We start from the raw sequence: 21,023 nt of genomic DNA, 5'->3' as shown, positions 1-21,023 counted from the left end.
TTGACGTTCCAGCGTTATTAGGTATGTGATTCAGCTAGTGTGTTTTGACAGTTTACTTGAATTTACAAGAGGAAGCCTCTCGTGGTGAAGTGCACGAGTTTTTTTTTTTCTCTCGACTAAATCGATATTACTTTCAATTTAACATCACTTCCGCATAAGCTAATGCTTAATGCATTGTGGGGATTTCTCAAGACGGTTCTATCATACGTTATTTGACCAAAATCAAATATTTTGGTTAATATAAGAGCAATGGGCCAGTCTTACAGTGCGCAGTGCAATTTGTCTGAGGTGCCATGTCTCCCGGGAAAAGTAAGTAAGCTTAGACTTAAAGCATATGAAATGTTCGAATTGAGTTTGTGTCTAGTCTAATCGTAGTCATCATAATGTTGGTGACGTCCCAGTTGTGATTGTTTGATTTATTGGTTTAGCTCACCTCATGACTTGTGGTCATTGATATGATACATTTAGCTTCAATTGTTATTAGTTGTGATGTACGAATAAAAAATACTGAAGCGATAGTGCTGGCGTTTGAGACGACGCGTGGGCGTGGCCTTTGAATTCGTCGACACAATGGTGAGAGAACTGCCACTCTCGGGAAACCTCCGGGTTCTGAACTGGTTACAGTTCCACTCTAGTTCCATATGAGGGCACTAACGAGCGAGTGCAGAATGAATGGAGGTCTATGGAGCTATACCCCTCAAAATGCACTTTTCTCAGGATATCATTTTTTGTCTAGTAATTTGAATTCGAAAGGGGAGGGGAAAAAAATACATACTTACGACTTAACTGCTGGGTGTTAGATTTTTGAAGTCGCCTTTCTGTTCTAAAAAGCCTTTTAAAATGTCAATGACGTCATACACATCGTACGACCAGATACTACTTTACGGCAAGCTCTGGTCACTTCCTTTTTTCTCTCGACAACACAGCTGACAGGTTAGGCTCTCCCTGTCAATACACATGCTAGAAAGAGTTTTGGCTTGCTAATGTTGTTGCTAATGGTGCTAATGCTCTGACATTCTGATTCCGCTTCGGATGCCATCAAGCGGGATCTCTGGTCGAAATCGAAAGGACATGTACTCGTTCATTCAACTTTAGACCTATAATCCATGTTGAACATGCACAAACTACAATCAAATCTGAGGTTTCTCAACGACAATCAGGCGAAAGAGACACATTTAGCCGTTTAGCTCATAGACTCCCATTCAGCATGCACTCGCTCGCGATCACCCCCAGTGGAACTCTTGTGGAACTGCAACCAAATTCGGTACAATGGGGCTTAATAGGGAGTGGACAGGCTCTCTTTAAACAGGCTCTGGTGACAGTGCTTTGTTTAACTTATCTTTTTCTCGGTTAGTACACAGGTCCGGTTCCTGCAGTCCCTTTCGAGATTCTGGAAGAGATCTTCCTGAATCTTCCACCACAACAGGTGGTATATGTATGCCGCTTAGTTTGCCGTGAGTGGAAAGATGTTGTCGACAGTGATTCTCTATGGAGAGAAAGGTGTCGGAGAGAGGGATATAATTTGTGTGATACCAAAAGACTACCCAAAGACTGGCGATTCTTCTACTTCTTACGTAGGAAGAGACGCAACCTTCTGAAAAATTCCAGAGCAGATGGTGAGAGACCAGAAAAGGTATAAGCTACCATAATTTATGATTTACCATTTGAATTCACACTGTCCTTTCTTGCCCTCTAGAAAGTTTTAATGGCTGGCAGATTTTGGAGAATGGCGGAGATAAATGGAAGATTGAGACAGTGGGAAATCCACCTCTTCCTGATGACACAGTCCAGAAATACTTTGTGACATCTTACCAGTGAGTAGCCTATACTAGCTACCTACTTTTTGTTCACTGTATACAAGAAGGCTGTTGGTAACGTCTAGCCCCTCAGCTATATTGTAAAGATACTTGCACTACTTCCCACTTCCTCAGAAGGCTCTGTCATGGTCATATTTAGTGTCTGTGTGTTCTTCTGGGCTCAGCACCTGCAAGAAGTGTCAGCTGATTGACTTGGCCAAGGAGGGTTACAAACCATCTTTGATGGATGAGGTCCAGCCAGATATTGTTATATCTGATTGGTAAGAATACTCAAACAAACATTTTCCATTGCTGGTACAATGCATTGTCAACTAAATAAATGTTTGTGTATGTGATTAGGTATGCTCCACGCTTTGACTGTGGCAGTCTGTATGAGATCTGTGTTCAAGTGCTGGATAAGAAGAAGGTTCCAATACAGACATTCTCCCCAGATACTGTCTGTTTTCAGCAATGGAATGATCAGACATGGAATCAGGTAGTTGACAGAATATAGACTTCACACCACTTAAAAAATCTATGATATATTTGAGAGGTTTAGGTTAACGTATTACATCTGTAATATTGTGATATTCGTGTTTCAGATGACTCATGTGTTTAAGGACTATGGACCAGGAGCTCGATTCATCCGCTTCACACATGGGGGCAGAGACACTCAGTTCTGGGCGGGATCGTATGGAATTCGTGTCACCAACAGTAGTGTGGAGATATGCCATTCAGTGGACAGAGAGCTTCCACTGGAACTCCCATCCCATGTCGCCAATCATCTTTGACTACTTCCACACAGTTATTCCCCAAAGACAACCTGAATGTCACTTTAGGCTTGTTAGCTAATTTCTGCCTTAAGAAACACCCTTTTGTCTAATCACTGTGGAAACATTCTAATACTGCATCTAAACAAATTAATGTGTCTGTTTAAGTATTATATATTTTATATAATATGTGGGAGAAGTTTGTGAGAAAAAGGACTGTTATACCAAAGAAATACAGACGATGAATCATACAGTGATGTGTATTGACTGATTTGTAAACTGTTAATGTACATTTACAGTTAGAAAAATGTTAAAATATGTAGTTTAACTGAGTGTGACAGATAATGGATTGCTGAACTATTACTTGGTATTGGTTTTAGTTGAGTTTTACTGTTCAAATTGTGTCATTACGAGCATGACCCTCCAGTTTGCATCTGTCTTTCTATTGGGGTCCCTTAAACCCCTTCTCAACTAGAACACTAATTTTACTTTATGCATGTCCTCATGACTCAATGAGCACCTTGAGAAACATGGTAAACATATTTGAGATTAATTTAGATTAATACATTTTTGTGGATGTAGTCCATGGAATGTGGTAGCACAAGAAAGAAGTTGTAAAGGTTTTAGAGCTGATATGCAAATAACCTTCTGTTATATTTTCACAAGTTACTTTCAACACCTTTTTTTTCTTAATTGTATTTACAAACTTTATAGTTAAACTATTTAGGTCAATATAAATGGCTACATTTCCCAACAGGCTACATGAATATGTATGAAATATGTAGAATGTGAATGAAATGTACAGGTTCCAATTCTTTCAGAAGGCAAAGTTACATCAAAGAAATAGAGTGTATGTATTCCCTGCAAAGTATAATTTCCTGTATGAATCAAACTAGTTTTACAGGAGTCTGGTAACAACAGGATGAGCCTAGGACAGCACACATTTGTTCTTCTTGAACTGCTGACTCCTCAGTACAGCTTGTATCACCTCATCAAACACATTTTTCAAACCTTCCTGCAAACACAAATATGTATGTCATTAGTCAAATCATTGGGGTTTCAGTGGTAATGTACTGTAACTTACTTGTAGAATACTTGAGAGCATCCCACCTGTGTAAGGGCAGAGCACTCGACATATTTGAATGCCTTCAGGTCACTGGCTAGTTTCTTAGCAATTTCTGAATTGATTGGCTTTTGTTTGTTCTTGGCCAGCCTCTCCAATGTGTGGGGGTCTTTTCTTAGGTCAATCTGAGTTCCGACAAGTAGGAAAGGTGTCCCAGGACAATAGTGATTGATTTCAGGTACCCACTGCAAGAGAAGGGATGTAATATTTCCAAATGGATCCCAAATAGTTACATTGCCACCATGCTTCAGTATACGCTCCTCTCAATTAAGTTAAATGATATGAGACCAGTCAAATGCTGACCATAAATACAACTAGATAATTGTACTCTTGTCCCCTGCTGGCAGCTCCTTTTACTGCAACAATGGCACCGCACAGAGAGTATCCTGCCTGGACACGATCATTATTTTACTAATTCATTCAATGTTCACTCTTGTTACTGCTTTAAGTCAAACTACAACATTCTATTCTGGGATTGGTGTGGTCTTTGAAGACATTTTTAATTTAGAACAGAATGCATGTGCTATCACACAAGTGGGTTCTTTGAGGTGTTTTAATGATTCCCATCAATCATCTGTGAGAGCTTTGGCGGAATTATCCAGCATTAAGGCAGTATTTTCTGCAAGCCAGTTCTCTGTGTGTGTAACTGGGTTATAGGGTTTGGGAGTAGGCCTTACTTTCATGTCCACGTCCTTAAATGAACCAGGATAAACCACTGAAAAACAGACTAGGAAAACATCTGTCAGAGGGTAACTTATTCTTCGTAGATCGTCATAGTCAGACAAACCTGTAAAAGTAAAGTACAAAGTTAAAAACAATAACACAGTAACTTGTCATTTTCAGAAGAATTATGTCACGAGTCTATGTATACCTGTTATATCCTGTATTTCAAGGGAGCCAAAACAACCTTCATCACCAATGTCTTTTACGTATTTGTCAAAAACCTGTTGTTAGAAAATGAAAAGAGAAGTGTTGTCTGTTTGACTACAGTGGACAGCAGACACAGTACAGTATGCCTACTGAAGAAAATCATTTGAAGTCACTTAATATTCAGTGGCCTATACTTACTGATGGTACATATTCAGAGGGAAATCTGTTGGTTAGGAATGTAGAAACCATGCAGGACTTTCCCACAGATCCACTGCCAAGCATATTTATCCTTATCTTATTGTACTCATTAAGCTTGGTCAACATGTCTGAAATATGCCAATCAAAATGTATAGAAACATAGTCACATGATATGCTGATATAGCCAAATTAACTCAAGTATTACTGTACATGCCAACTGTTAAAGAAATATAGTTACTGTTAGATTTAATGTGCTCATTTGGTGTCTGATTATGATCTTGAGCATTGTTGCAGACAATATTACTTCTATCTTCAGTGTTAGAGCTAGACTGAAGAGCCATAGAAAAACCACCAGGAGTCACGGAGGAGCCAGCATGAGCTATGGAGGGAGTTGTCATGCTTTCTGGAATCACTTCAACCCTAACCTTATTCCCCTCCTAGGAGAGAGAGAGAGAGAGAGAGAGAAAGGACATGGCTCACTTGCATTCCCATTCACTTTTTCCAATGTTTCTTATTAAATCCTCAAAAAGATGGCTTACCATTGGCAACAACCTAACCTCTGCTCTGAATGTGAGTGCTGGGAGCATTGTAAGTCCTGGTGTAGTATGCAGGACAGTTAGAGGAGCAACTAGTGAGAGCGAGCCTGAAAGAGAAAACTACCATTACATTGTGCACGGTATTTGACTAAAGGCTAAATCAATTGTAAGCTAAATACTTTCCATGATTGCAAGGGCTTTCAGTTGGGTTGTAGTGTCTTGACAACCTATCTGCGAGATTGTTTTGGTTGATATCCTTTAGAGTCTTGAGTGTGATCTCCACAGCAGGTGCATTGCGGTAGGTCCGTATCATTATATCCACAGTGTCCTGCCTGTCAGCATTCTCCAGGTCGCCCTTTGGAATATGTTGAAAGCCATCTAGCCAGTTTTCCTGACTTAGATGCCATTGAAACTCCTTCAGTTCTTTAGCTGTCAACTCCTTCAGTACAGCCAATAGCAGCTTTGGCTCACGGTTAGCCATTTCAAGTCATTCACAGACATTGATCTTCAAGGACTAATTATTGTAAAGATATACAAAACTCTTAGTATATGAGACAAACTGTGGCAAGGTTTTTCAATAACTTATTGATGGAAGTTCAGTTTTCATTTATGGTGGTGGCAGACGTTCAAATTAAGGGGTTGGTTAGTGAATGCATATCAAAAGTTACAGTTACAGACACAGTGGGGCCAAGTTGTAGTCTCCATCTATTGAATAGAAACAATAACCACCTCTTCTACTCAATATCTTACTCATAATCCATACAGAACATTTCAGGATAGTTTTCTTACCTTTTATTAATAATGTACGTCATTTCTTAGCTGGGTGTTGGCAGTTAAGAGCTCACAGACAACTTGTTCAAGATGAGGACACTCCTTACAAAAAGGGAACTTTGACCGAACGTCCAAAGATTTTCCTGTATTCAAAGAGGAACTATAACTTGTGTGCTTAAGTAAAAATTATAAAAACGATTATAAAAATGATATTTCAAATGCTTATTAATAAGACATGTGTGATACTGTGAATTTACTTCACTATTAATGTAATACTGTGTTGTTCTGCCACAGAAAATACTTATTGTTAAAGCAGATATTCATATTCACTCACACTTCATTAGAAGTGCCTTTGATGCTGCATACTTTTGTTTAGATTGTAGAACATCATATATAAAGGCACAATGTACTGTATGTTTGCGAATAAACAATTTCACTTTTGCCTCCAAAAGCAACATTTGTCCAAACCTGCCCCCTTGTGTGCTTATGCTTGTATTACAATACACTTTTTACAGTAACCACAGGTTGCTTCAAATGGACTGTTATTTAGTTGACTGAGAATACAGTGCATACCCAACACTGAAATCAAATAAATTAAATCCAAAAGAACAACAGAAAATATCAACATTTTCAATCCCTTAAAAATACACACATTTTACATTGGTGAACTTTTACTTGAAAGGTTAAGTCAGGGTAAGAATTTATTAAAATAAAGTAAAATGTGTTAATTTTATGTTAGTAATTTATAGTTAAACATATCTCCAACATTTGGCACTCATCAGGTACAGACCTACATATTATGCTTTAGTATTTGAAAGACAGCTGTTATCTGTATAAGCTATTGATGAGGCAGCTGCTGACCATCTCACTTTTTTGCAAGATTATTTCTAACCATTAAATACTCAGGAGAATGTCAGAACATGTCCAATGTGTTAGCGGTGACAGGGAGCCTAGGAGACAAAACTGTAATCTGTTTTTTCCATTTCAAAATATGGACATTATCGCAAACGAACCTACATTATGTAGTGTGCAAATAAACCATATCACAGAGAGCAAACAAAAATGGCATGAAGATATCACACATGGATGCTTTATTAAATAACTTAATTACTTTGATCTAGTAGTACAAAAAAGGACATTAAAAATCACGTCATACCGTCATAGGCAAATCAAAATGTAAAGAGAATTTAAACTAAAATAGAATAAATACTAATGTAAAAGTTTAAACAAACTCAAAAAGTGCTAAATGTATTTTCTATTTTTATATTGTATCTATATTAGCAAATGTACAGGGTTAAATGTGCAATTAGGTTGGTGAAGAAAATATGTTTATCACCTTACCCCATATGTTGTAATTGCAATGATACTACACGGTTTACAAGTAAAAAAGCTGCATTCCAAAAAAATAAAAACAAAGTGCTCCCACAGTAACATTGCCTGAGTATCTAAACACACAATTTCACCACCAATAGCAGCATGTGTTAAAGAGATACTTTGACAGGTTTTCACTTCACAACCCTGTAAATAATGTCAGGGTTATCATTTGCTATTATAGATCATGAAGCTAAAATGTACACGTAGAACTTAATGTAAACCAGCACACAAAATGTATTAATGGAGGTGGTCTCTCAAATTCAAAAAATTGATTGGCAAAAAGGTCACGTCAAAGCAAATATAAACATGGAAATAAAGCGTTAATGACCTAACATTTCAAAAGAACATCTTGGTTATTTAAGTGACAAATATATATATATTTTTTTTTTTACATTTCATGAGCAGCACATAGGCCAGAGTGAAAACGACATCAGAACAGACAGCACTTCCTCTTCCTCTGGGTTTCAGGTGGCTCTAAAGCTGCTAGTATAGCTTCATCAAATACATTCTTCAGACCTCGCTACAGAGAGTAAGAGGAGGGAATAAAGTAGCAAATATCACCAGAGTTATTTGTAAAGTAACAGACACACTGACATCTATAAGTAGGAGGCAGAGAGACAACAAGATAAACTAGGCACACAAATAACAAAGCAATTTAAGATACTAGGTTTACAACCAGGTATCTGTTCTCGAGAAGTTTATGCAAATTCAGGTTTCTTTTCTCTCACCTGTGTAAGGGCAGAACACTCGACATATTTGACAGCCTTAAGATCACGGGTCAGCTTCTCAGCTGTCTCTGGGGTAATTGGCTTCTGCTTGTTCTTGGCAAGCTTCTCCACCGTAGAGGGGTCATCTCTCAAGTCAATCTGGGTTCCAACCAACAGAAATGGTGTCTTGGGACAGTGGTGAGTGATTTCAGGTACCCACTGAGAGAGCGAGAAAGACGATATAGCCATTGACACAAATAAAAAATACACACATTATCTTCAGTGCCATTTGATTGGCTTGACAACTGACTCACCTTTTCTTTAACATTCTCAAATGAAGAGGGTGAAACTACTGAGAAACAGACTAGGAATACATCTGTTTGAGGGTAACTTAAAGGCCGTAACCTATCATAGTCCTCTTGTCCTGTAAAGATTATATATTATTAAAAAACAAAAGAATTTTAGCTGCATTCTTAATAGTATTTCTAAGACACACTTTTCTTACCTGCAGTGTCAAATAATCCTAGGGTATATGGCTCACCACCAATCATAACAGTCACTGCATAGTTGTCAAACACCTGTGTCAAAAGAAAACGTAGATGGAGAACTAAAAAGGTGGATATTGCTTCTTTTATTTTATTTTTTATGAAAGGGTGTGGGTTACATAGGATAAATTGTGAAACTAATACTTACAGTAGGTACATATTCTGAGGGGAATTTGTTGGTTGTGTAGGAAATTAACAGGCAGGTTTTTCCCACGGCTCCATCACCGACCACCACACATTTAATGGTCTGCATCCTGGATTTCGGAAGTCTCTCTGTGTTACTGTAGTATCAACTGTGAGTGGAAACACGACAACGGACACTGCGATTAATACAAACGCAATGCAATTTTTTACCTACAGGAAAAAGCCCTGCAATGCAGGCCAGACAAGCCATTCATGATGACCACTATAGCAACTAAGCAAGGCTGCTAGGTAGTAAAAGGTAGCTAACCATAACCTTCTGGGCCGCTGAAACAGTCAGAAGCAACTCTCCACCCCCCTGCCCGGGCAGAGACTGGCCAAACGTTGGGATTGTAACATTAGCGAACAAGCAGGTATTTAAATTATTAGCAAAATCCTTAGCCAGTTGGCTAAACAGTAGCTCCAATAACATTTAGCCTAACCCGTTTAACTAGCTAGCTAGCTATGCTATGCCCACTTTTCAATGAAAAAACGTGACGCAAGCCATTCACTTGTCTTGAGAAGGCTATCTAGCCAACGTACCGCTACCCGGCCACGTACAGTCACGGATCTAAAATATTATGTTTCCGGTTTACTTAAAATTCAGGTTTAGGCTACAAGTAGCCTACGATATATTGATGATAATAATAACTAACGCCCACGTTTACAATTATGATTTTCCTACCTCTTCCTCAACGCATCCGCTTGTTTCGCTACTTAGCCGGGGGCGTTGGCAGCGAGGTTTGGTCCAAGTCCAGTTTTCACTTCAACACTGTCACTGTTCTACTGTAGAGCTACTGAGGTGCCGTAAATTTCAACCGCAACGGGGCATCTCAATAGACTAGACTTGACCTTCAAGTCAGACAATATTCTTCATGCAAATTTGGATGTGGAAATGTGGATTTTGAAAACAGGTAAAATAACATGAACCAAGCACAGGGAGGCAAATTAAGGCTACAACCCCTTATTGTGAGCTGTTCATAAACTTTTCTATATAAAAAAAAAGAGATAACAAATGTTTTTTTGTTTTTTTATTAATTTTTATTATTTTATTATTTTGAGATCAGTCAAACCATTGAAACATCATTGTAAAATCTCATACGGTGATACAGAGCAATATATACTTTTTTCAGTTACTACAAACACAAAAATCAGAAGATTTTTTTAGATAACTGCAAGTTTAGTCTTTACAATTTTGATACATTACTATTGAAAGCTGTGCAATTACAAGTATTACTTTGAAATAATTTGATCAACAATAGACTTGATCAAGGGTCTATTATGAAAGTAGCAATGGTCTTATTTTGACAATAGCATATTCAGTTTCCTCCACAACTGTTGATGGTTTAGAGCTGGCATTAAACATGGTGATGTCACCGTACATAACAGTATCTGCATTCTCCTCCAGGTTTGTTAATGGTTTGTCAAAATTGCCATATGTGTGCTCACTTTCAATCACAGCAATCTGAAAAGAGATACACATTTCATCAAATTAGAAACCAGAATAGATTAAATAAATTCATTGGTATGGTCAAATAATTACCATTTATGGGATGAAAGGAGATTGTGATCTAATAATGAGTTTGAGCACTATATACAGCACCTGTATATTGTCTCCATCTCCCAACTGATTGACTTTTGATCCAACAGCTAGAAAGGCACAATAAACAGGATTAGCCTAATATTAAAGTTGGATAAACTTTCTTTAGTTTACTTTAGTCTTGGCTATGGTGCCCTTTTTACTCCATATTGTATTATTAGAGAACCCCAAAGTAATTAGATGTCTGATATTTAACTTACTCAACGCCTTTCTTGTCCACCATATTGACAAAATGATAACTGCGAGACCCAGAATCAGGAAGGAACACAAGGAGGTAATAATGATGACCTCAGATAGTGTTGACCTTAGAACAAAATAGTAAAATAGCAACAATTATTTTAACCGACACTTTTCTCCAAAGCGATGGTGCATGTAGGTTAGTTGATTGTCCTTGTCAAAGAACAGTCTGTAATAGCCACATCGTGATAAATAAAGAAAGTTGTACATCCTTTTACTCTCCGATGACATTATTTTGTATTTTAACAAGATGTAGCTTGCAGTGCGAGTAAGAACTGATTAGCAGTATAGGTTGGGATTTTGCTTTTTAGAGGTTTAGTTTACGGCATACCTTTCCAACAGAGCGGTTGTTGCTGTTACGAAAGTTGTTGGTGTGGCTGTTGTTATAGTTGTTACTAAAGTTGTTAGTGTGGCTGTTGTTGTAGTTGTTGCTACAGTGGTTGGTGTGGCTGTTGTTCTTTTTTCTAATGTCAAAATTAAGGTTGATCAGTTGTTGTTTTATGTGCCGGATATAGCGCACAACAAACATTTTATAAGGATCTTAAACAACATTCTAAAATGATTACCCTACTTTCACTCTTCATTAAATAAAGGTTGACTAAAGTACGGGAAGTGTACCATTAGGTCATCTTTCAGGTTTAGCGCAAAAGTTACTTACTTGATGGCTGTGATCCCATTTCATTCACTGTTTCACTGTGTAAAAATGACATAATTATTGGCTACGTAAAAGTAAAGAGAAGTGTAGACGTACAATAAGATGTAGAAAAGTTTAATAATACTTTGATGAACAATAAGACAATTTCGAAAACTAGAATCTTCAAAGGAGATAATGAAAAATCCAACATTGAAGGCAAACCATTGTTACCTTTGACATCAGTCTTCAAAAGCTTCTGCTCACTCTTTCTGTTCACAGTAAAACACGTATCTTTGTTTGTACTATCTGGATATCTCTCATGAAGGAAGTGGGGACACATTGGGGAACACATTACTACACACTGTTTCATTCATTAAATAATGGAAAGAGATGACAAAGTTTTTTTTATTGGTGAAATATCACATTCATTGACAGATAAAAAAAATGATATCCACCTGGTTGCAATGTTAATATTCATAAAGCTTATTTTTAGTCCATCATTTGCATGTACAATATTATGGTGAGTCTTGACCAACATGATTGCCCAAACTTGTTTTTCAACAGTCTGCTACTTCCAGTTAACCCTAATATATGATCTAACTAGAAATAAATCCACTTCTGCTTCTCCCCCACTGCACACAATAACTTCAGTTTGTGCTCATCTGACACTGGTATTACACAATCTGATTCCCTTAGCAACTGTACATACTAATGGGGGTAATTTGATGAGTACACCACAAGTTGACAATTATTATAGCATATACTGTATATCCTCAAGTTCCTGAACAATGGCTTTGTCATATTTCTGTTCTCTTATCACCCCTCAACACTGCCCTATCAACAGTCCAAGGATTTGTATCAAACCCTGTTTAAATAATCTATCAGATAAAATCAAAACTGAGCCACCACTTAGTTGGTCAAATAGTATGTTGTTGTTGAACTATTCTGAAATTGGTGGGTGCAAGGCACCGATGAGCCAAAACCTTTAAAAAAAGACATAAAGCATACTTTATTGCAAACTTCACAGCCACGTGTTCTCTTGTCATATGTTGAAATCTACGTAGGATGGATACTGAAATCGTCAACAGTATGCCAAAATATGTGCCAAAGGTCTTGAGTCAGTGCTTCCTGATTTTAAATGTCAGGACCTCAGTCTACCATATCATCTCTTCTGACCTACCAATCACAGCGTTCCTACAACCGCATTTAGCAATGTTGAATTCTTGGAAAAATGGTACCTTTAAATTATAGTATAGACTACCACTCAATGCCAGTGAAGTTTAGTCCTTCACAAGGTCAAATCTGACAATAGGATGTTTGATTGTGGAGAGTGTGTTAGACCACGTGATAGGTAATCACACTTTATATCATATGCTAGCAAATCTTTTGTAATGGAACAATCTTTAGTAAATAAACCTTTTTCTGGGCAAAGGGTTGAGTATATAAAGGTGGTAACTCACCTACTTCACAAGGTGAACATGGGCAAAGTACTGTTTGTGACGGGTAAGAAGCTATGATTGAAATCCTAACAATTGTATACTAACTATTATTGCTTTTTAAGTTATACTTGTGGTATGAACACTGCCTGATCTATTTAATCTAATTCACAGCTCTGGCCCTGCTGCTGCAGGCACAGCTGGGTAAGTTTGCCTGAATATACAGATACAGCCTTTCTGAGGATTTAGATGATATTTCAAACTTTTTCATAAATACAGTGAGTAACTGTAGCATACTGTATTCAATTGAAAAAACCTACAGTATATCAGACGATTACTAAATAGATGTACGTATTTTCACACAATTAATCATGTGATGGAGGGTTAGGTGTTATCACATGGTCTAATATGTTTCTAAGTGTTCTCTTAATATGTCATTGGTCAGGATCCTCCTTTATCTTGTCATGCTACTTCACAAACTGGGCGCAGTACAGGCCACCCCCCACCATCTACATGCCCAACGACATTGACCCATGCCTGTGTACCCACCTTCTCTATGCTTTTGCCACCATGAAGAACAACATGCTGGCCACTTATGAGTGGAATGACGTGGAGCTCTACAGCCAGTTCAATGGCCTTAAAAATCAGTGAGTTATTGAAAGAGTAACGTAAGGTCACAAATGTGTTACATTTTTAGTGTACTGTAATGCATTCTCTGCTATGTAAAATGATATGGGCCTTTTGTACCTTTTCACAGGAATGGAAACCTAAAGACTCTGCTGTCTGTCGGTGGGTGGAACTTCGGCTCTGCAGGGTACTGTCAAATAGTTTGTGTGAGTCTGAGTTGGGGCAGCTCCTCCAAACAGGAGTCAGTAATGTTGATGTTTTTCTATTTGTGTTACCCTACCAGGTTCTCTGCAATGGTGGCCAGCCCCACAAACCGTCAGACCTTCATCCAGTCAGTCATTGTGTTCCTGAGGAAGTATGAGTTTGATGGGCTGGACATTGACTGGGAGTATCCAGCCAACAGGGGGAGCCCTCCTGAAGACAGGCAATATTACTCTGTCCTTCTGCAGGCAAGTTATATGGTTGTTGAATTACCTAAACTGATCTGATCAGACATTTTAGACCATAGGGTCATCATTTGTTTTTATCATTCAGGAAATGAGAGCTGCTTTTGAGAATGACGCCAAGCAGACTAACAAGGCTCGCCTCCTGCTGTCAGCTGCTGTTTCTGCTGGAATGGACACCATCGAATCTGCTTACGAGATCCCCAAGGTTGGACAGTATGTAGCCTGCCATATTTTACTCAATTATTGCATATATTAATTGGGTTGGAAAAATGTATACTGGAACATACCAAAAAAATTGAAATAAATATACAGTATATATATTAGTCCTAGCAGGTCATTTCATCAACATAGCTGGTGCTTTTTATGGGAAACAGTTTGACACCTGTACCTCATCTTCTGTGTCTTCTACTCCTAGGGCCCTGGATATGATCAACGTCATGAGCTACGACTTCCACGGCTCTTGGGACCCCTTCACTGGAGAATGCAGCCCTCTGTACAAGGGCCCTGCTGACAAAGGAGGTTTCATCGACTTCAATGTGGTGAGTAGGACTAAGATGTTTTGTAGCTACGCTGTAACTCTCATTTGCATTCACATGGATATTCCTTGTGAAGATGTACACCACCGTAATACCAGATCCAGCATGATCAAAAGACATGACTAACACAAATCTGTACGTTCTAGGCCTCTGCAATGAACTACTGGAAGAACCAGGGAGCTCCGGCTGAGAAGCTGTTGGTTGGTTTCCCAACCTATGGCGCCTCATTTACTCTGAGAAATCCTGCCAACCATGGGGTCGGAGCCGCAATCTCTGGCGCTGGAACCCCAGGGCCGTACACCCAGGAGGCTGGAGAGCTGGCTTACTTTGAGGTAGTTTACTACTTGTGTATGTAACTGGGTTGCCATGTTGTCTTAAAAACAGGTTGAATTGTTACAAGGAATCCTACTTAATACAGAACCAAGGCAACCAAGGTGTTGGCTGTTTGTTAATCTTACTAATCATGTTTCAACATGCCACAGATCTGTGGATTCTTAAAAGGAGCCACCGTGGTTTGGAATCAGCCACAGGATGTGCCATATGCCTACAAAGGAAACCAGTGGGTGGGTTATGATGATCCCAAAAGCTTTGAGATGAAGGTAAGGTGCTAAACAGTTGTAATTCCATTGAGCTGTCAATGTTATAAGATTATTTGATTTATTAATATCCACATGTACACTCAATACCTAAATCAATCTTGCAAAAGTACACTCTTGCGGTTGTATTACTAACTGTTCAACAGCAAGTCAAGCCCTCATCCAATGTGTTAAAGTAGGTTTATGTTTGACTGCTTATTCACAATATGCCCTTTTCTGTAGGTTGAGTGGTTGAAAAATAACAACTTTGGGGGTGCCATGGTGTGGACCCTTGACATGGACGACTACAAGGGCAACTACTGTAACCAGGGCAAATACCCGCTTATCAATGTCCTTCACAAAGCCTTCAATCTGGACCAAGCAAGTAAGTAATCCAGCTGAACTAAACTTGATGACTGATTCACGTGGTCAGTCAGTCATTTAACTCTACATTCAATGCAATGTAACCTATTGTGTATATATTGCAGCTTGTGCCCCTCCTGCCACCCCCTTGCCTCCTATTAAGGGAGTGACCAGTGATGATGGAGGAAGCTCTGGACAGAGCGGTGGCAGCTCTAGTGGAAGCAGCTCCACGGGAGGAGGCACCGGTGGCATGAACAGCGGGTTCTGCGCTGGCAAGGCAAACGGAATGTACCCCAATGCCAACAACAAGAATCAGTTCTATAACTGCAGCCAAGGAAAGACCTACTTCCAAAACTGTGCTGCAGGTCTGGTCTTTGACACCTCCTGCTCCTGCTGTAACTGGTCTTAAATCCAGATTGACACCATGACAGGGGAACTATTCAAGAGCAGTAGGGTTCAACTTCAGAATTGTTAGTCAAAGAAGCATAATTACATTAAAATGCCATTCTCAACCTGGTTTAGGGCCCCTCCTCTCACTCTCAGGAAATAGGTACAGCATTCTAGAACAGAAGCCCCCTCTTCTTGATAAGGTGGCCCATTGTCTGCAGCAACCCATTTATTCAATAAATTGTTTAACATGTTAATCCCTCACCTGATCAAACTAGTCAATGAATATAGAAATAAAAAAGTTCACCATCTTCTCAATGTGTTTTTTTTCCACTTTAGTCAGTGAGCAGCACACTGCATGAAATCAAAGTAAGGACACATACAGTACATCGCCTTGCCTGTATACATGTTGACATTTTATTTATAACAATTTCCTTCCATGTTTTATCTAGGACACATTAAAAAAGCATTCATACGATTCACAAGACACATTTAGTTCTTCCTTCATTTTGTAGAGAGCATTTTTGATATTCTTAACTTGATACACATTCAACACTGAATTCTTTGAGGTTCTCAAGATGGTCAACAAATTAACTGTAGGTCCTTTTTTTGTGCTTCTCTGCACAGCAATCCTCAGCATATATTGCAGTGAACCTGCAGCTGCCGCTCCTCTCAGCTGCTCTCTGTCTCCTCTTTGTGCTCTGGCCTGACCTCTGTGGCTGGCTCCTCTACCATGGCAGACTTTTTAGACGTTCCTGTTGGTGAAAAATGTGAAGATACACAGGAAGGAGAATTACTTTAACCACATGTATTCTGTAATGTTGCTGTTATGGTTGTTTCTCAACATACCAGTGAGGTAGTTCTTGTGTAAGCGTTCAAAGAACAGAAGCCCGAAGAAAAGGACGAAGCCGATACATCCGATGATCATACCACAGAGCAGAAAGCTGTAACTGCCCTCACTCTGGATTATCTGGAGCACATTAGACAATATTTGAGACATTTAGCGAGACAATATCTCTTTAAAGCATGTTGTAATGTAATGCATCAAGATAATGTGGTATCTTACCGATCCCACCAGAACCTGCATGACCATCTCACCCATTCCAGCACTTGTTACAAGCACGGAGGTGGCACATCCTGTCCATGAAAAACAAACAAGGGGACTCAACAACATAGAAAACAACCAGGAAGAACACTTGAATCATTATCTTAACAGTAGTATCTCAACTGGGTTGCACTACCTTGGTAGTCCAGGATGTCCTCAGTGTAGGCCAACATACAAGGGAAGACGCTGCTGAGGAACAACCCACAGAGACATGTCCCCACAAAGAGAAACACACTGCTGGTGTAGAAGATGAGCAGCAGCAACACTGTGACTATGACTCCAGCCTGAGGGAGCAAACATGAAGAAGTACACAGACTGTAAGACTGGCACGACCCCATGTACTTAAATATCAGTGTCATAATATGCAACGATAAGACCACAGTGCTCTCATGGCCTTCCTCAATGGCAGCATTACCAGGTTGACCATAAGCAGTCGGACAGGCTGGAAGCGGTAGGAGAGGGGTATGGACAACAAGCGTCCAGCAGTAATGGCAGCCCAAAAGATGCTTGCTAGGTAACCAGCTGTCTTATGGGATAACGCCATGGGTGGACTCACAGCATATGTGTACACAAAACCAGCATAGGCTCCCTGGGAATAGAAAACACATATCCTAAATTGTTTTTATTACAGTGGTGTTGACTTTCAGTACATATAGTTTGCAGTGTTATTAAATAATCTGTAACACTGCTAACTCACCACAATGCCATCAGTCATGAAGAGGACCATTCCACCCAATATATGAATCATGAAGAAGGACACAGGCAAGCCACGCAGGTTGTCATTCTGACAGCAGCTGAAGATATCCCCATGACCTGTGACCCCAACAGACCCATCATGAAGCATCTGAAGCTGATCTCCCTCTGTCCCTATTTCCAGGTTCTAGTACTCATTGACACTCTGAACCATCAAAATGTAGCTGCCCTAGACCTTATCTCATCAGAGCTGAAACCCTTTTCCCAGTACGCGTACTACTACTTGGCAATAAAGCTGATTCTGATTTTGATTCTAAAAAAGGGTTTAGCTCCTAACCTCCAGCCTCGTGATCTTTAGGCTCTGTATCGGGCCCCTCATTTGCCTGGTTTTCCATGGCCAGCTCATCTTTGTCCAGTAGCTGAGGGGTCCCACTGGGACAGCAGGGGATTAGCCGTTCCCGGTACATCAGATACAGAACTGCAATAGGTACTGGGAGCTGTGTAATGATGTGTAATTGTCAGTGTATTGTGTAATATTGCATACTTAATCAGAGGTCAGAATTTGTTTTATTTAGTATAGTGTAATAGTGTAATATCTTACATTGATGAAAGCCATGATCCAGAAGGCATATGACACGCTGGACTCTTCCTCCTCCACATGGAGCTCATGGTCCTCGGTCATGTTATGCATGTTCATGGGGATGTTTCTCAGTGAGTACCGGAGGTGGTGCATGATCTCTGTCACATTTTCGGTCACGTTCCCCACAGTACAACCCTTCTCTGACAGGAAAGGGTCTGCTATGAGTGGACTCACTAGAGCTCCAAACCCAATGAAGAAATGAAGAGCCTGCAATGGTTGGAGAAGAAGGGCACATTGATGATAACAAGTTTTTGACACTTTCAACTAATTATGAGGGAAGTCTGAACTCCGTTACCTGTAAGAATACAGCAGAGTCCTTCTGGTATATGGTGACCAGCTGGATGTTGGCAATGGTGTCGATTATGCCCATGGCCAGACCAGACACAGCCATAGCAATGGCCAGCAGGAGCACATTATGGCAGAGGGGAATGATGGCAAATATCACTGATATGATCAGTGCAGAGACGAATAGGGCTGACAAGGCCCTGAACAACCTTGGAGGGGGGGGGGGGGGGGATTAGAGAAAGAAAGACACATACACAGACATGTCACTAATATTTCTATATATTCATATTATAATATATATAATATAATATATATATTCAATATTTCTACAAATTCATAATAAGATGGTATGCAATACGCTCATTGAAAACAAAACATCTGCATACAAAATTGAATAATCATGAATTGGAAGGTTTAACAGATCTGACAAGAACTCAATCATCCTTGGTAATTATAAACAATGCCAAGGACACTGATAGTAATGAGCATGGCTCTGTCCTAATCCACATATGTACGTAAAGAATTTACAAACTGCTTACGTTTTCTTGAAAACACCAGCTATAGAGCTGCCAATGAGCAAGCAGAACTGCTGGGCAAAGAACACCCAGGTAATCTGACTGAGAGTCGACTGTGTTTGACATCGCAGATCCAATATAGTGGGTCCAAGAAAGGCAATGCAGAGTCCAAAACTGAAGAACACACTCCAGTAGGTTAAGGTGTGATGTAAATTTCTTTTGAATAATGTTAGAATGCGCTCCTCTACAAACATCCTGGTCCAACCTTCACGTCAGTGAACTACTGGCCAAAAGTAGATCCAAATGTTCAATCTTTGTTTAGAGATGAAAGAAACGACCAGGAGAAAGGACTGAAGTTACACAACAGTAGTTGACTCTATCTCTGTCTTCTCTTGGCTTGAAAGTTATATAGAATAGTAGTAGAATACAGTGTTTCCATTTTACCTGCACACATCCTTTTAAATCTCTTCAAGCCAAAAGTTCCCTCCTCTTTGAATTGCCTAACTGACAAGGATGTCCTTTGTAGTTAATGGATAAAGTGGAGATTCTTCTTTATGAAGAATGTCAATAATTTGCTATGAAAAAAGTGTATTGAGATGCAATCTAAAAGCTAAATATTTATGAAAATATGTGTCATGGCACTTCGCTCCTTTCCTGCACACGTATGTGTGATCCCATTGTGAGATACCTTGAGGGATATTCTTCCAATTATTATTCAATTTAAAGTTTAAGTCAAGAAAGGACCCAGGACAAGGTGTTCCTTATTGTGTATCTAATTCAACAAAGCTGAAGTAACAATGTGTTAAGATTCACTAGGAGTGCCTGATTTGATACTTGTTTGGTGTGTCTATCCTGAACAGAAACTGTAAAACTTAATATATTGTTGTATTTTGAAATAATTTAATTATAATTGTCTTGTTATTGAAAATTATTAAATAACCACCAAATAAACTACTTTTCTGGTAAATTGTTAGAACATACCTATTTTAAAAGAAATGTATGTTTATTAAAAAAACTTTTTTTACAATTCATGTAACTGAGTAATTCAAATGCAAATTCTTAATTGAAGCAATACTACCTTTCCATACTACCATGCCACCTTACAAAATAATTTTGTAATTGTTGTAGTTACATTCCAATACAGTTATATTTATTTTACAAATGCTTTACAAAATGTATCTTACACTAGCATTGTTCTGAACATATTTTAATGCATGCAAAAGCGCCTGAAATATTTGTAATTGTATATTATAATCAACAAATCAGCACAGTATGATCAAACTTTGATTCTGACCCAGTTTGAGTTCGTCAAATCCAAACAGGTCATGAATTAAAGATGGTAAACCCTACATTGCCTCTGTCCTCCAATCATTGTCTGAAATGTATAGCTACTGAATCGGAAGTTATGGGTTTCCGGGTCACAAGAAGGGCAAGAGATCTTTGTCTCAGTTAAAGTACAAGTCTCAGGGTGTAACCTTTGTTTTATTTCAAGCAGCAGACAAATAATCAGGACGAAGATACATCATGAATAGCTAAGCATAGCAAAAAATAAATAAATAAATGTGTTTATTGATATAGTCAATATTAGAAAAGTAGACAACTTGTATATGTGTCACTGTTAATTTCTAGAGGTACAAGTGAACTAAATGGGCCAAAATCTGTTCTGATTGTGTAACTGATTTGCCTAACCATCCTCCTAAGCGGAAACGCATGTCAAAACTTGAACCTTAAGAAATACTGCATGTGTTTTTATAAAAGACATTGATTAACATCTATCAACCCTGCTCACTTCCTATCCTGAGTTACACCAACATAGAAGTGACTTATTATTGAGGTAATTGTCAACGAACATGCTTCTCTGTGGTTTGTCAAAGGGTTGTTAAAAATCAACTTGCATTGTTAGTTCGGTGTTTGAATGTGGATAACATTTAGTGTGGCAAACTTGCTCAAGCTAAGTCCTTTTGCTTCTCAGCCCTTGTGATTCCAATTCAAACAGTTGTTCTTGACCCAGAGAAAAATCGTTTGTTGAAGGATTGCTACGATTTCAAGCACAAGACAACCTGACTACTGTTGA

At 38.9% G+C, this 21,023-nt stretch overlaps 4 protein-coding genes across 4 annotated transcripts; 2 read left to right on the top strand and 2 right to left on the bottom strand.

The window, feature by feature from the left end:
• The first annotated feature begins 27 nt into the window (after positions 1-27).
• LOC134018978 (F-box only protein 44-like) lies at positions 28-2,819 on the top strand. The gene is made up of 6 exons (XM_062459398.1): positions 28-309; positions 1,355-1,616; positions 1,697-1,814; positions 1,982-2,077; positions 2,157-2,292; positions 2,399-2,819. Exons 1-6 carry the CDS (start codon positions 250-252, stop codon positions 2,585-2,587), a joined length of 861 nt encoding a protein of 286 aa, XP_062315382.1. The 5' UTR covers positions 28-249; the 3' UTR covers positions 2,588-2,819.
• A 507-nt stretch (positions 2,820-3,326) lies between these two features.
• Positions 3,327-9,844, bottom strand: LOC134019557 (uncharacterized). Its single transcript, XM_062460517.1, has 12 exons — positions 8,839-9,844; positions 8,651-8,723; positions 8,460-8,569; positions 8,167-8,364; positions 7,880-7,958; positions 7,502-7,509; positions 4,996-5,194; positions 4,758-4,885; positions 4,561-4,633; positions 4,367-4,476; positions 3,677-3,874; positions 3,327-3,581 (listed from the first exon to the last, which is right to left on the bottom strand). The coding sequence occupies exons 1-12, from the start codon at positions 8,941-8,943 to the stop codon at positions 3,495-3,497; spliced, it is 1,368 nt and encodes a 455-aa protein (XP_062316501.1). The 5' UTR covers positions 8,944-9,844; the 3' UTR covers positions 3,327-3,494.
• A 2,975-nt stretch (positions 9,845-12,819) lies between these two features.
• On the top strand, positions 12,820-15,994 carry LOC134019556 (acidic mammalian chitinase-like). Its single transcript, XM_062460516.1, has 11 exons — positions 12,820-12,844; positions 12,952-12,981; positions 13,223-13,424; positions 13,535-13,591; positions 13,688-13,853; positions 13,939-14,063; positions 14,266-14,389; positions 14,533-14,718; positions 14,869-14,985; positions 15,205-15,346; positions 15,450-15,994. The coding sequence occupies exons 1-11, from the start codon at positions 12,820-12,822 to the stop codon at positions 15,731-15,733; spliced, it is 1,458 nt and encodes a 485-aa protein (XP_062316500.1). The 3' UTR covers positions 15,734-15,994.
• A 368-nt stretch (positions 15,995-16,362) lies between these two features.
• Positions 16,363-19,203, bottom strand: mfsd4ab (major facilitator superfamily domain containing 4Ab). Its single transcript, XM_062458155.1, has 10 exons — positions 18,974-19,203; positions 18,445-18,643; positions 18,111-18,356; positions 17,847-18,006; positions 17,514-17,629; positions 17,232-17,405; positions 16,953-17,100; positions 16,778-16,848; positions 16,561-16,681; positions 16,363-16,466 (listed from the first exon to the last, which is right to left on the bottom strand). Exons 1-10 carry the CDS (start codon positions 19,201-19,203, stop codon positions 16,384-16,386), a joined length of 1,548 nt encoding a protein of 515 aa, XP_062314139.1. The 3' UTR covers positions 16,363-16,383.
• Between the last annotated feature and the right edge of the window lie 1,820 nt (positions 19,204-21,023).

This window comes from Osmerus eperlanus, chromosome 4 (genome assembly GCF_963692335.1).
Source record: "Osmerus eperlanus chromosome 4, fOsmEpe2.1, whole genome shotgun sequence".
NCBI classification, from domain to species: Eukaryota; Metazoa; Chordata; class Actinopteri; order Osmeriformes; family Osmeridae; genus Osmerus; species Osmerus eperlanus.
This window is presented reverse-complemented; position numbering and strand designations above follow the sequence as displayed.

Coding starts and splice junctions, on each gene's coding strand:
- LOC134019557 (XM_062460517.1), bottom strand. CDS start 8,943: ATGCAGACCATTAAATGTGTGGTGGTCGGTGATGGAGCCGTGGGAAAA. Junction 8,724..8,838: donor CCTCAGAATATGTACCTACT/GTAAGTATTAGT, acceptor CTTTTGACACAG/GTGTTTGACAACTATGCAGT. Junction 7,959..8,166: donor AGTGTTCTGCCCTTACACAG/GTGAGAGAAAAG, acceptor TACTCTCTGTAG/CGAGGTCTGAAGAATGTATT.
- LOC134018978 (XM_062459398.1), top strand. CDS start 250: ATGGGCCAGTCTTACAGTGCGCAGTGCAATTTGTCTGAGGTGCCATGT. Junction 310..1,354: donor TGCCATGTCTCCCGGGAAAA/GTAAGTAAGCTT, acceptor TTTCTCGGTTAG/TACACAGGTCCGGTTCCTGC. Junction 2,078..2,156: donor GATATTGTTATATCTGATTG/GTAAGAATACTC, acceptor GTATGTGATTAG/GTATGCTCCACGCTTTGACT.
- LOC134019556 (XM_062460516.1), top strand. CDS start 12,820: ATGGGCAAAGTACTGTTTGTGACGG. Junction 12,982..13,222: donor GCTGCTGCAGGCACAGCTGG/GTAAGTTTGCCT, acceptor GTCATTGGTCAG/GATCCTCCTTTATCTTGTCA. Junction 13,854..13,938: donor ATTACTCTGTCCTTCTGCAG/GCAAGTTATATG, acceptor TTTATCATTCAG/GAAATGAGAGCTGCTTTTGA.
- mfsd4ab (XM_062458155.1), bottom strand. CDS start 19,203: ATGTTTGTAGAGGAGCGCATTCTAACATTATTCAAAAGAAATTTACAT. Junction 18,644..18,973: donor GCTGGTGTTTTCAAGAAAAC/GTAAGCAGTTTG, acceptor CCCCCCTCCAAG/GTTGTTCAGGGCCTTGTCAG. Junction 16,682..16,777: donor TGCAGGTTCTGGTGGGATCG/GTAAGATACCAC, acceptor AATGTGCTCCAG/ATAATCCAGAGTGAGGGCAG.